The sequence below is a fragment of the Ischnura elegans genome, chromosome 10 (genome assembly GCF_921293095.1).
Source record: "Ischnura elegans chromosome 10, ioIscEleg1.1, whole genome shotgun sequence".
Lineage (NCBI taxonomy): Eukaryota > Metazoa > Arthropoda > Insecta > Odonata > Coenagrionidae > Ischnura > Ischnura elegans.
This window is the reverse complement of record NC_060255.1, coordinates 108,476,209-108,491,343: the sequence shown is the minus strand read 5'-3', so window position 1 is coordinate 108,491,343 and position 15,135 is coordinate 108,476,209. Positions and strand designations below refer to the sequence as shown.

Sequence of the window (15,135 nt, the reverse complement as noted above, 5' to 3'; positions counted from 1 at the left end):
CTCCAACAGGTTGAAGTGCCATTGTTTTCTGGATTTCCCTGTCGATTTCTGAAACAACAATGCCTGTTTGCTGTCCGTTTGAAGTCTGTTGATAGCCTGTTGGAGATTAGTGAACAGAGTATAAACAGCCAACGAACAATCTCGGGTCACACACAAGTAGGAACAACTTACGAACAGCCTTCTAACAGTTTGTACTCTGTTTGCAGCTTGTTCCTTAACAGGCAGGCAACAAGGATTTCGGGAACAATAGTGAACAAGCTTTTAACAGGCAGGGGCCGGTTGGTAGTATGTTTCACCGAACAGGGAATGAACAGACAACAGTGAACAAAAACTAAACACCCTATCGATTTACGTAAAAATAATGCCTGTTCGCTGTCAGTTTGGAGCCTTTTGGAGATTTTGAGAACAGATTATGAACAACGTACGAACAATTGTTTTAAGTTTCGGAATTTGGACAACAATTTGGATTAATCAAAATTTAATTGAGTACAAGGAAGTTTAATTGAATCCAAAGAAAATATCATCTACTTAAACAGTAATTATATACGCTTGAATTCATTATCACGATTACCATCTACCACGGATGACGGTTATTGAAGTGAGCACGCAAATTATATCAGCTATCTGCACGGCTTACGCACGTTAAATACTTTACTTCGCCAATTACAGGCAGGGGCCGTATGTTTCAGCCAAGGAGTATGTACTCTGTGGTTTCAGCGGACTGCGGGAACGAACAGACAACAGTGAACGGACACTCAACAGGCAAGGGCCGGTTCATAGTCCGTTTCACGGTACAGGGTACGAACAGAAAACAGTGAACAGCTAGTGAACAGGTTCTCAACAAGGATGGAAAGATAGCATGGTGCTGCTACCTACCTATAGAAGATAGCAAACGCAAACAATGACGCCAATAACCGATACCGTTATCCGGACAGTTTACGAGCACATGGTCGACTGTGTTGTGGTGAAGTTGTCGGTTGCGGAGAAAACAGTTATTTATTTGAGTATTATTTAACCTGTGCTAAATGCCCGCAATGACGAATTAAGTAATTCGTGCATCCATTCAGTGATAGTGAAAGTCGTGAAGTGATATTTGTTCTTGAGTGTGTTTATTTAATAATTTATTGTGTCTCTTAAGTTTTTGAGCAAGTACTGAGATTTGTATTGTATTTGTATTATGCGTATGTGCGTTACGTCGCCAATAAGAACCGACAAACATTGTCAGAGGACTGTCTTTCTTGTAGGTTTGTTTGTGAGAAGTGAAATCATCGTGTTCATAAATATTCTTTAAAGGCGTGTTTCTCTTTTAATATCACACATATTATATTGGCATAGTGCAGAATCCGAGTTGTATTAATTTAAGGAAGTACATATTTCTTTGATGAAGGCATGTGAAATATTTGTTGGTGTAGTGGTTGTTCTGTTAATGATGACAAAGCTTGCTTTTCTATAACTATTCAAGATTTTTATAACTAATGGAATATGTGGAAAAGCACAATAAAAGTTTTTCTTACAATCATTCAAATGAATTTCAACTTTTAATTCTATTTTAACATAAATTATCTCTTGTCTATTATGTCCAACTTAGCAACAGCGAACAGTTAAGGAACAAAGTATGCGCATAGGGAGAGAACAGACAAATAACCGTCTTCTCACATTCTCACAGACGTGAAACAGACAAGGCGTTCCAATTTACATTCTACGAACAGTCGCCTGACTGTTGTCACTCGGACAAGGAACAGGGAACTAACAGCCGAAGAAAACGGGCAATGAACAGACAGCGCACAGTCCCCTGCCTGTTCATTGTCTGTGGTCCAACAGGTAAGGAACAGAGAATGCCGCTTTCTTAACAGGGAGGGAACAGACAAGTAACCCTTTTCTCACAGGCAAGGAACAGACAAGGCGTTCCAATTTACATTGTACGAGCAGTCGCCTGCCTGTTCTCTCTTGGTCAGGGAACAGGGAACGAACAGCGAACTGACAGACAATGAACAGACTTTATTGTTACAGAAATCGACAGGGTTACTCCACATGTCTTCATTGTTGCAGATGACAGTTTTTCCATCATCATCAGCGGACTTTTGCAGGTCGTTGAAGTGAGGATGAAGTGAGAATTTTGACCAAGTTGAATTTTGAATTGGGATAAGAGCCCTGCAAAATGGCTTCTGCGTTTCACCTCGACCTGACTTGGCTGACAGTGTGTCACATCCCATTCTTTGATTTTCATGAAGAAATGAAGGGTGAAGCGCCCGCACTCTGGTGGAGTAATTGAAAATCTGCAGATGAGTATGGCTGCTCTGGACGAAGAATTGTTACACACAGTCGTACTTGCCTAGTCGCCCAAGAAACCGTACATCACTTTCGCAGCTCCTGAGAATGCTCCAACTAGTTATAGATTTGAGCAAAGTAAACAAACTGCCAAGGAGCTACCGAGTTGCCCAAATCCATTCATACTTGGCAGTTGACAATTGGAACTATGTAGTACGCAGGACAAGCTCGTGGAGTAACTCTCCTGAGTGTAGGGAACCAAGGCAAAACATGCGCAAATTCCTGAGGAGCGGAGTGGAGAGGAAGGGAAGGGAAAGGAGACGCCACCGCATTAAGAGCCAGACAATGTCTTCAGGGTAGGGAAAGGAAGGGTTTGAAATCGAAAAATCTCAATGCCGTCTATAAGGCGACTTGAGTTACTTCTAGCGAAAACATACTTTGCTATTCCTACTGCAATGAAATATAGTTAGAATGTTCCACAGATTTTTTTTGTAGATACTTGGCAGTTGACAGATGAAAGAGTCCCCAGGATGGGCTCATGGGGTTACACTATCGAAAGCAGGGTCTATAAGCTTTTGCTTTTCCCCCTTGCACCTTGGGAGGGGAAGAAAAAAGGATAGGACGCGCTGCGATGAGGCCCACCACTAGCGAAACCATGGCTTAATTTGCCAATGAAAGTGGAAGATTATTCTATAATGAGAATAATCCAAAGATCATTTTGTGGGATACTGAGCAGTTGACAAGAGAAGCAGGACCCAAGGGTGGTCCTCTGAGGGTTATAAGACACCAGGGCCGGGACCCAGTGACTTAACTGATACGCCCGCGCACCCGGGAAGGGTAGTGGAATGGGAAGTAAAAAGGATGGAGGCGCCGCCGCGATAGGAGCCCAACGACGCCTCCAGGGTAAAGATAGGGGTGGAAGGGCAGGATAGGGTATTATATGCCGCTATGCGACCAAGGCCCACTACTAGCCAAACCATAATTTAATGTGCCAACAATTTTGGAAGATTTTTCTATAAATAAGGAAAATCCAAAGATCACATCATTGGATACTTGGCAGTTGACAGTGCACTCAAGGCAAGTGAGCGTTCGAGCACAGCCATACTAAGTTAATTCAAGATTGGAGCGAATACATTGGATTCCACCAAGTGAAAGTTGACGAGTTTGGGCAGCTTTTTGCCTTTGCTTTGATTCTCACCTAGCTGTCATCTCTTAAAGAATTCATCCTATCTACAGGTCAGGAGAGCACAATGAAGACAAGGTGCATTGTGCAGTCTATGACGGCATAAGCTACGACACTCACCAACTTGGTCCCTCGCTGCCGTTTCACCCCCAGTCACCTGCTTGTCACCAAGAACGACCACATCTGAAAAAGAGGAGCACAAAAGACATATCCGCATGTAGCAGTTAATTCATAGCACATTAGGCTACATTACTAAATACCTAAGTATTTGTCAGGCTGATAAATTAACATAATATTTTACCTCCATACACGTTCCAAGTAGCTTGTCTTAAATTAGAAAAAAATTGTATTGCACATGCATATGGTATAAAATTTGTCTACGGATGTACATGAAACATCATATAAATAGGTATTAAAAGATCTAAATTTCTTGGATTTATTTTTAGCATGCATCTTGTCAAAAGAGAACCACAGTTCATGAGGTTTATGGGGAATTGGAGACGCAATACACCAAAGATGTAATTGGAAATATGAGAAAAATAAGTCAAAAGAGAAATAATATGTGCACGAGGCATTTATGTCGTACAAATATCTTACCTTTCACATCATCAGTAGATTGTTGTCGTGTTGGTTCAACAAATGGATTGTCAAATGGATTATCCTTGGCTTTAGTGTCACCATCCTCACCATCCAATGATGATTCCTGAGAAATACGTAATCACATTCGGACACAGACAAAACACATGAGTAATCATATAGCAGCAATCATACATCATGGTTGATACAAGATTGTAGCATTTGAAATTCCCTGACATTTCCCTGGCAAAAATCTTCATTAAATGATATTTTTCACACACTCTTTTCAATCAGTGAAGAGCATTTTGGAAGAGTTACAGACTATGGAAAGCAAAATTCTTAAAATGTATTTAAAGTCATTTTACAACAATATTTGTTACTTTCAAACGTGATTTCAATGACATAAAAGTCAAAGAAAAATTAAAACTCACAAAATAAAGTTGTAACAATAAACACATAAAAACAGTTTAGATGTTAAACTAATTGCTGTTTAAAGAACTGATTATTTATATAATTAGGCTTCTACTCTGAGAAATATAAATTAGTAGTGTACGGGTGATGGTGGGAAAAACATTCAAGAATGTCTGACCATTTCATCCTGCCCCTCTCCCAGGCCATTCTTGACATCTTGCACGAGACACTGAGACCCTTTTAGAGGCTGAAGAGGTCGGGGTCAGAGTATTGATGTACCCTAATTTGTTGAATTAGCATTTTGGTTTTTATTCCACAAAGTGCTGTTCTTTTAGCAGTATGTATACATACATGAATCTACAATTTGGTTTTAGAAATTTACCCTGTAAATCCCTCAAAAGTTGACCCCAAATTAGTGTTCAACTTAAAAATTTTCTTCCACTAAGAATCCACATAATAATCCTAAATATTAATCCTAAATATCTTCTTTAGTTGAGGAGATAAAAATATGAAGGGATTGGCAAAGGTGTTTACTTTTAATTATCCTTCGAATGCAGCAATCAAATTTTTCCCGGACTCTTCAAGGTCAGACACACCATGCAGGTGAGCAGGGGCACAACTAGGAATTGAGGCTGGGGGGGAGGGTTTAGGTGCAACTAATACCGGGGTGTGCGGAGGTATGGAATACCCTCCAGGATAAGCGGTTGGTGCGAGATTAATAAATTGTGGCATTTTAAGATGAATGGTGAGTTTTACAGCTTTCTTAGGGATATTTTATTAATCCTTACACTATTCTATCAGTAATATCAATCCAAATAAGTAAAATGGATTAAACTTAAAAATTTCTCTTAGCTCTCGGGGGGGATTTTATCCCCCAAAACCCCCCCTCGCTGCGCCACTGTAGGCGAGATCCCTCTCTCGAAGGAGATGGAAGAGTTATTACTAAAAATAAAAGAAAAAATAGATGAGGAGTTTAAAAAACTATTGGAAAGAGCTAAAAATTATCCAGATCGAACTAAAATGCATAATATTTGTGAGTAATGTAATGAGTACTATGAGATAGAAATATTTTCTAAATAAACTAAAGATTAGCCGAGGTCAATTCTTATTGAAAGACTGCAATATCTAAGAATATAAGAATTGGAGAAAAGTTCAATTTCTATAAACAAGTGTACGGTTGGCATGACTGTTGATGATGAACATAAGAAACTACTCCCCAATATCAAATAATTTCTCAAAAAAATGTCCTTGGCTGGACTAAATTATAATTTTCCAAATCCCTTTCAGGACACATTCAAGGTCGTGGCTGGGCAGGCATTGGGTTGAAAGCTGGGCAGGTATTGCAAATCTTGCACTCATTTTTAAATGTGTGCAAAATATACTCTTGTTTTGGCATTGCTTAACATTTTCATGCTGTGCTATGACAACAGATATTCATTGAGAAAAAAAAATAGTGGCTGCTACTAATTATCTCTACTTTCTCAAATGCGACTGTTGCACATGGCAATAGAATTGTGTTGAGACATGATTCTCGTTGGTAATAAATTTATATATGACCTCCCTTACAGTGGCGCAGCGAGGGGGGGGTTTTGGGGGATAAACCCTCCTCCCCAGAGTTCAGAGAAATTTTTAAGTTTAATCAATTTTACTTAATTGGATTGATATTACTAATATAATAGTGCAAGGATTAATAAAATATCCCTCATAAAGCCATATAACTCACCATTATGAACCAATTATCTTAAAATTCCGCAATTAATTAATCTCGCATCTACTGCTTATCCTGGTGGGTATTCCGTATCCCCACTCACCCTGGTATTAGTTGCACCTACACCCCCCCAGCCTTAATTCCTAGCTGCGCCCCTGCTCCCTTATACTTGAACGTAGTGATCTGGGTGTCTACACACTATGAAAATTTTTGTGAACATAAATATTTGTTAATTATAGGTTTGATTTGACAGCACACGAAATTCAGCTCATAAAAACACATGAAATTAGCTTGAGATATTGTGATGTAAACGCTAAGTGATCGTCAATTGTTACCCAATAAAGGAGAAGGCGCCAATCCTTGTGGCAGTCTCTCCGATGCTATAATCGTGGTCACATCATTCTAAGGGACATTACATTGGCGACGAGGATGCCTAATTTTATGGAGCGATTTGTTGCCGGGGAGGATAGTTGGGAGTCCCATGAAGATAGGTTGTTGCAGTATTTCATAGTGCATGAAATTAAAGAGGGAAATGAGGAAAAGAAGAAGGTGATACTTCTTTCCTCGATCGGGAAGGAGACTGATGAAGTGTTACGCAACCTATGTGAGCCGAAGAGGCCTAGTGAAATCAGTTTGGAGGAAATACGTGTAAAGTTTTGTGGAGATTATTCTCCGAAAATGTCGGTGATCGCCGAGAGACACAAGTTCATCAAGTGTGTGCAAACGGAGAGAGAGGGAGAGTGAGAGAATTCGCTGCCAGATTAAGGAAGGAATCCGGCCACTGCAATTATGGAGCATTTTTGGACCAAGCCCTGCGGGACCAGTTGGTTTTGGATCTCAAAGATAGTAACATCGTACAGGCTCTTTACATTGAAGATGAGTCCATATCCTTCGATAGGGCAGTGGAGTTGGCGGGAGCTAGAGAAAAGGCTTCCCAAAATGTGGAGGACTTTTCAGCAACGGCGGTTCTAGAGGAGAACCATGCCGACGTCCATTTTGTATGCAGTGCTGGCGTCCACCATGGGGGGAGAGAAGGACAGCGCAGCGACAGAGGGAACCACAACGAAGCCAAGGTACACCGAGTCACAGTGGGAGGGGGGAAAAGTAATAGAGGGCCACCGAAGAGGAGCGAGAAGGGAGTGTGCTATTGCTGTGGGCGTGAGGGCCAATTGGAGCAGCAATTGCAGGTTCAGAGGGTCCACCTTTGCAAAAGGGTGGGGCACCTGAAAGCGATGTGCCACAACTCAGGTATGGTGACGAATAAGGTTTTTCATCTAAACATTTGTGAAAATGACTACATGGTTAGTGAGACGGGTAAAGTGGAAAGGGGGAAAGTAAACTTTGGAACAGAGGAAGAATTGCCAATGTTCAATATAAGGGAAATAAAACGTAGAGACAAAGGCCCCCGGATGGTCAAGATTAATATAGAGAGAAAGGACACTTCTGTGGAGACAGACACTGGATCGGCAATCTCTGCTGTGTCAGAGGAGTATTACAAAGAAAAATTTTGTGAGCTCCCCTTACAGAGTACTAATGTTAAACTGAGGTCGTATTCAAATGTGGTGATAGAGCCAACCCAGTGAGAAATGGGTGGTGGAATCCACGTGGAACCCACGTGGACAATTAACGTGGATACCACGTGTTTTTGGTCGTGGAATCAACGTGGAACCCACGTGGAAATTTGGTGGAAAAATTAAAACAGCAGTTGGTGCTGTCCTAAAACCATTAAAACCTCAACCACTCTATATCTAAACCTTCTATATATGTGTCTACGATTTTTCATGTGCTCTCATGGCTGCCTTTCCACGAATTATATAAAAATAGAATGTGCGATACATTTTCACATAACTAGCGTGGTTTCAGGATGATAAATGACGCAATGTCACCAGAGAGTTAAGTTCCTTAAATTAGAAATTCTGTTTAACATTTTATGATAATCACCACAAATCCACTTGAAATCAACGTGGATTCCACGTGGGTCCAACCACTCAATATCCACCACCACCAAATATCCACCACTCAACGTGGATTCCACGTGGGTTCCACGTGGATTCCACCACCCATTTCTCACTGGGAAAAGGGATCATCTCAGTTATGGTAAATTATCGTAGTGTGAGCCAAAGACTGTGGTTGTTCGTTGTGGAAAATGGTGGGCCACCATTGTTGGGCAGGGATTGGCTTTGAAATTTTGTGAGCCCGTAAATAGAGTTGAAATTGATACCATGGCCAGGGTGAATGAAATATGGGATGCTAACAAGGATTTGTGGAATGGAGGCTTAGGGCTGCTAAAAGGGGAAACTGTGCGGCTGTACTTAAAAAAAGATGCAAAACCTATATTCAAACATTCACGAGCCCTAGCTTTTGCCTTGAGGAATAAAAAGGACAAAGAACTTGAGAGTTTAGTGGAGTTAGGGGTATTGTATCCTGTAAAGTTCAGCAAATGGGCAACTTCAATTGTACCAGTGGGAAAGCGTGATGGAACAGTCAGAATTTGTGTAGATCTCAAAGTTACTATAAACACATAATTAGAAGTAGAGCAGCATCCACTTCCTAGGGTTGAGGAGTTGTTTTCAAAGTTACGAGGGGGAGAGAAATTTTCAGTCATAGATTTGTCCAATGCCTTTCAACAGCTCTTACTGGATAAGGATTCGCAGGCTCTATGTACCATCAATATACACAAGGGCCTCTTTAGATATAGTAGACTTCCCTTTGGCATTGCTTCAGCCCCCGCAATTTTTCAAAGAACTATGGACCAGGTGCTACAGGGTTTTGGAGGGAATTGCATGTTTTCAGGATGACATAATCGTCACAGGAGAAAATGATGAAAGGCACCTGAGCAATTTTAACCAAGTTTTAAACAAATTGAACAATTTGGGGTTTAAGGTCAATAAAGATAAATGCAAGTTAATGTTGGATACAGTTGAGTTCTTGGGGCACAAGATTGACAAAGAGGGTTTGCACGCTACAACCAGTAAAATTGAAGCTGTAGTAAATTCACCTAGACCAGAGGGGATGTCTCAGTTGAGGGCGTTTTTGGGATTAGTTGAATACTATTTGAAATTCCTGCCAGATTTAGCCTCAGTGTTGACACCCCTGCATCCGTTGCTGAGGAAGGAGACTGCATGGAATTGGTCAGCTGAGTGTGAAACAGCATTCAATAAAGTACATCTACCAAAGTTTTGGCTCATTATGATCAGTCACTGCCCGTTATTTTGCAGTGTGATGCTTTCCCATATGGTTTGGGGGCAGTAATCTTACACTCCTACCCTAATGGCAAGGAAAGGCCAATTGCCTTTGCCTCTCAGACCCTCAGCAGGGCACAATCTCACTATCTTCAGATAGACAGGGAAGCATTAGCCCTTGTATTTGGGGTAAAACGTTTTACGCGGTACCTGTATGGACAAGAGTTCACCTTGAGAACAGATCATAAGCCATTGATACATATTTTCGGGGACAAGAAGGGAATCCCTCCAATGGCAGCAAATAGATTACAAAGGTGGGCAATTATCCTTCAGGGTTTTAATTATAAAATAAAGCATGTGAGTGCTGATGAAAACAAAATTGCAGATGGGTTATCAAGATTGCCACTGCATTGTGAAGGGGAAACATTGGAAGAACTATCTATCTATATAGAAGTAGGGGAAATGGAGTTTCTGCCTGTTAATGCCAAGGATATCAGATCTGAAACTAGAAGTGAAGCTGTACTGAGCAAAATTTTGGACTACTGCATGTTGGGTTGGCAAAGGGAAGTAGAATCAGAATTAAAAATATATTTTCACAAGAGGCATGAGTTAACAGTGGAACAAGGGTGTTTTATGTGTAACCGAGTGTTAAACCGAGTAGTGATTCCGGAACAGTTGAAAAAAAAAAAATTTGGACGAGTTTCATTCAAGTCATTTGGGGATAGTTAAAATGAAATCACTGGCAAGGTCTTATGTGTGGTGGCCCAATTTAGATCTTGATTTGGAGTCGTTAGCAAAGTCTTGTTCATCGTGCTTAATGAACAAATCCATGCCATATAGAGCACCGCTAAAATCTTGGGATTGGCCTGAAAAGCCTTGGTTCAGGCTTCATGTGGATCTGGCTGGCCCCTTTTTGGGAAAAATATTTTTGGTCATTGTGGACTGTTCAACAAAATGGCCAGAGGTAAGAGATTAAGAATGAGGAAGTGGAAGAGATATTGTTTCAACTGAGATCACTATTTGCTACATTTGGATTGCCAGAAGAAATTGTTTTGGATAATGGTTCCCCATTTGTGTCATCTTCATTCAAAGAGTTTTGTAAAATGAACAATATTCGCCATATCCTCTCTCCAACATACCACCCCGCCACAAATGGGGCAGCAGAAAATATGGTTAAGTGTTTCAAAAACAAAATTAAAACATTAATGTCTTCCCACGTGCCATTTCAGTTAGCTCTACCACGTTTTCATTTAAATTGTAGGATCACGCCCCATGTAAGGGCCCAACAGAAGGGTCACAGAGGGTCAGTTTTGAGGAACTTTACAGTGGGAGACAAAGTGTTGGCTCGAGCCTATTCAAGGGGAGGTGGGTGGGTGGAGGGTACTATCATAGCAGTGTATGGGTCCCGAAATTATCAAGTGAAAACTGGAGAGGGGCTCATTTGGAACGGTCATATTGACCAGCTGCAGGAAGTGGCCATAACTGAGAGCAGGAATACATAGTACCTCTGGTGCAGAGAGGGAGGATGAAAACTGTGGTGAAGCAAGGGAAAATTTATCTGATACAGATAGCTCAGTGGGGTGCTGGGAGCATCCCTGAGAGCACACGAAAAATTGTAGACGTATACATTTGGGATATTTCTAGTCTACAGGTAACTTAACCGATGGAAGTTACCAGTAGACCATAAATATACGCGATGTACTACTACCGCAATTGGGATATTTCAAGTCTACTGGTAACTTAACCGATGTAAGGCTGTAGACCAAAAATATACGCGTGATGAAAAGTAAAGAAAACATTAGTTATTTCACATAAATGTCATGTCATGTATATTCATCATGACAGGTAGATTCCATAAAGTTACGCATGAAACGGCTAATTACAAATATACGCGATGTATAATACACGAAAAATTGAAGGCGTACACATTTGGGATATTTCTAGTCTACAGGTAACTTAACCGATGGAAGGCTGTAGACCAAAAATATACGCGATGTACTACTACCGCAATTGGGATATTTCAAGTCTACAGGTAACTTAAATGATGGAAGTTACCTGTAGACCATAAATATACGCGATGTATTCTACCAATGCCTTCTAAGCTAACGAGCCGTATGCTGGAGATGGTAACACAGTTGGTCGTCTGCAGACCACGTTAGTGTATTGTTTTGATTGATTTGAGTTTGATTGTTTATGAGTTGCGAGCAGTTGTGAGAGCTTCGTTTGTGATACGTGTTGGTTATTTCCAATGTAAAGCAAAATCTCCGACGATAGAGGCTCAGAAGCCCTCATATTTTGTATTATTTACAATATTAATATCTGAGTAAGCGCATTAAATATAAACTGGAACAGTGGTTAAACCAAAAAGTCAGTAGCACCGTTGCAGCAGTCTGACAATGAGCCACGACCGTTGGAGGTGGATACGTTAAATGTAAGTTGATGTTATCGACGGCACCTCATCCATTTATGTTATTAGAACAATTTTGATATTTTCTAATGCCTGCTATGCTTTGACAGTCAATAATTTCATCCATTTCTTCGTAGGTACTGGTAAATTCGTCGTTAAGGACTGCTTGTGCTTGTATTATAAGGTGAACACCAGAGAGTACAACTTAGTTCGCTATGCTTGGAGATTTTCGATTTTTACTAAAACATCTTTTGTGCCAAACAGTGTTATTTTCATCGTGACAACTCTCGTTAATCTACTGCTGGCAATCACAGTGCCAGTGGTTGTAATGCACTACCTATGACAGTTAAGTTTGACAAGGTTGAAAAACATCGGCCAAGAGTAGTATTTTCAGATTTCCATCGTGATTGAATTGTAAACAGTGCTATTACGCTATCGATAAATGGACAGTTATGTAAATGTCAGTGGCGTGTTATCCTCCGTTGTTCACCGTGGGTATGACATATCACGATCAAGCTATCAAGATCAAAGCTGTGTGTGAAGTTTATTTTTCTAGTATATCAACGAATAGCAGTGAGAAAAGTCACCTGTGCCACTTGAATGGGCTAATTAAGTCTCCAAATCGGTGAATATATAGTATTTTTCATCATAACGAGCTCTGTGATTGTAAGTTGTACGTGATTAATATAAGTATGGTAGTAACTTCCAGTTTTTGATGATTATATTTGCCTATTTCCCACTATGTTTTTATGGTGTGTGCTACTATATCGTTTGTGGATTTACCTATATTATTGAAATACGTTTTTGCTTGTGTGTGAGTGTGTGTGTTGGCTGCGGAACCGATTCGCGATCTCAGATGTGAATTGTGTGCAAACACTTGCTGTGAATTCGTATTCGTCAAACCAAGGAAATGGTGAAGCTTTGTCACATTATCATGAAATAAAAGTTTCTTTCTACAATTAGTACATGTCTTGTGTTTCTTTAACTGTATATTGATTTTCATAGATAACTGCCTAAAAGTTATTTTTCATTATTTTAACAAGCGTTTTCTTTTGCTCCCTGAATTGGCATTATTGCTTTCCAAACCCCGCTACATACACGAAAAGAATGCAGAGCAACCGATTATTTGTTATTTCATAGGAGTTCAGTGTTTTTGTCTGTAATTATAATTAGGTTTAGTGCTTAGGAGAACCTAATCAGGTTCTCCTAAGTATTCGTGATGGGTTTTTAGCATTTCCGGAGGGATAGGAATACCTTCTCCGCAAAATTGCCATAAATTCATTTCAGTTGAAAATCACACATTGCTACAAGGTTAGCAGTATAAAATGTATGTTTTTGTAAAAAAAATACGCCTACATTTGGTATAACCGTAGAACAAAATTATCATAAATGGGCGACATTTGCCCCTAATGTAGACCAAATATAGACGTCTACATTTGGTATAACCGCAGACCAAAATTATACCATTATATAAGTTACCAGTAGACCAAAAAAGGAAGACATTTGCACCTAATGTAGACCGAATGTAGACCTGATGTAGACCAAATGTAGTCGCCTACATTTGGTATACGGCAAACCATTAGGTTTGCTGTATACTAGATGTAGACGTCTACATCTGGTTTACATATGGTATTCTGCAAACTTTGTGCTCTCAGGGATAGTGGGGAAAAGACCCAGAGTGAAGTGGAAACAGTTATAAGACGATATCCTGTGAGGTATAGACAAAAGAAGAGTGTTTGATTTGTAAACTATGATTGGTATATTTTGTATTTCCTATTGTTTATATATATGTAATCTTCAGTTTTTTTTGTTTGTTTGCCCCCCCTGCGTGGGGAGGAGTGTGATGTAAATGCTAAGTGATCGTCAATTGTTACCCAATAAAAGAGAAGGCACCAATCCTTGTCGCAGTCTCTCGGATGCTATAATTATGGTCACATCATTCAATGGGACATTACAGGTATGTACTTATCATTTATAATTAATTTTTTTTCTTCTTATCTTGACCTCGCTTACTTGATGGTAAAATAGTTCTCGGAGTATAGGTCAAATGTATGTGATGCAAAAAAGTTTTAGCCAACATTTCAGTTTATTTTAAACTATCATCAGGGCTTAGCTTTGCACATATTTATTTATCAATAACCCCCCCCCCCCCTTGCTGCGCCACTGTAGGTGAGATCCCTCTCTCAAAGGAGATGGAAGAGTTATTACTAAAAATAAAAGAAAAAGGAGATGAGGAGTTTGAAAAACTATTGGAAAGAGCTGAAACTGATCCAGATTGATATTTATCAATAAATATGTGCAAAGCTAAGCCCTGATGATAGTTTAAAATAAACTGAAAAATTTGGCTAAAACTTTTTTACATCACATACATTTGACCAATACTCCAAGAACTATTTTACCACTTATCATTATGAAAGACTCAAAAGTTATCAAGACAAAAAACAGTGAAAAAGAATGGAACTATCTGGGAAAAATAATTTTCAATTGGCATGGATGTCTTATTAGCGAAGCTAAGTATATTCTTGATGAAAAGCTTGGATGACCGCAGTGCAGTGGGACAAGAATTAGACTTACTCATTCCCAGTTATTTAGAGATTTAGTTCTATATTGAGTATGGTAAGGTGTCATCTTGAATATCCCAGACAGCACAACCATTTGTATACAAATGGTAAATCTTTTGTACCCTTACAAATTGTACCGATTTTTGTAATACAACTGTATTACAGTTGTATTCAAACGTCTTGTATACAGACCCGCCCGGAAAACAAAAGAACGATGGAATACGTATCGTCGAACTTGCTAAAACTCACTTTCCTGATGCCTGATACCTCGTTATGAGAAGTACTGAGAAAGTAGATAGAGTTCTACTTCATATTTTCTGGTTTGCTTTATAGATTGCTTTGACCCCTCGCCGTGTTGGATTCTTTTTCTCTCGGTTTTGCCCCCTGCTTCATTTGGTTTGGACTATTCTCACGATTTTGACCCCGGCTTCGTTGTGATTTTGGACTCTTCGTTGTTGTTAAACTACGGCTGCGACAGTGAAATACTGTATTCTTTCCTACCATTCTGCGATATTTAGTGAGCCTTAATAGATTCTCAGGTCATCTGTGCTACAAGCTCCCGTGTCAACTCTAGAACCCACGGCTGTTGTTTCAGGTAAGTGCTGGCATTCAATGATTTAATCGATGCATGCATACAAATTTTAAGCTTGGAAAGTGGTTCTGCTGTAGAAATTTTAGGCATATTGATAATGCAGTTAATGTACTAGTGACGTGTTGCTGTCTCGTTTTATTCATTATTTATCGCTACGGATATAATCATGCTGACCCAGCCGGCACAAACCATCAAATTTCTTTTTGGCAGCTGGATGTCATCCAGATGCAAAGAGTATGAGTGCATC

General features: G+C 39.8%; 1 protein-coding gene across 1 annotated transcript in view; it reads right to left on the bottom strand.

Annotated features, from left to right (window-relative positions):
• The window catches only part of LOC124166526 (sodium channel protein para-like), a 274,676-nt gene that overhangs the window by 112,148 nt on the left and 147,393 nt on the right, over window positions 1-15,135 (bottom strand). Inside the window, exons 11-12 of the mRNA XM_046544070.1 lie at window positions 4,049-4,154; window positions 3,572-3,634 (exon numbers count right to left, since the gene is read on the bottom strand). Coding sequence (XP_046400026.1) covers window positions 3,572-3,634; window positions 4,049-4,154 — 169 coding nt within the window. The remainder of the gene's footprint in view (window positions 1-3,571; window positions 3,635-4,048; window positions 4,155-15,135) is intronic.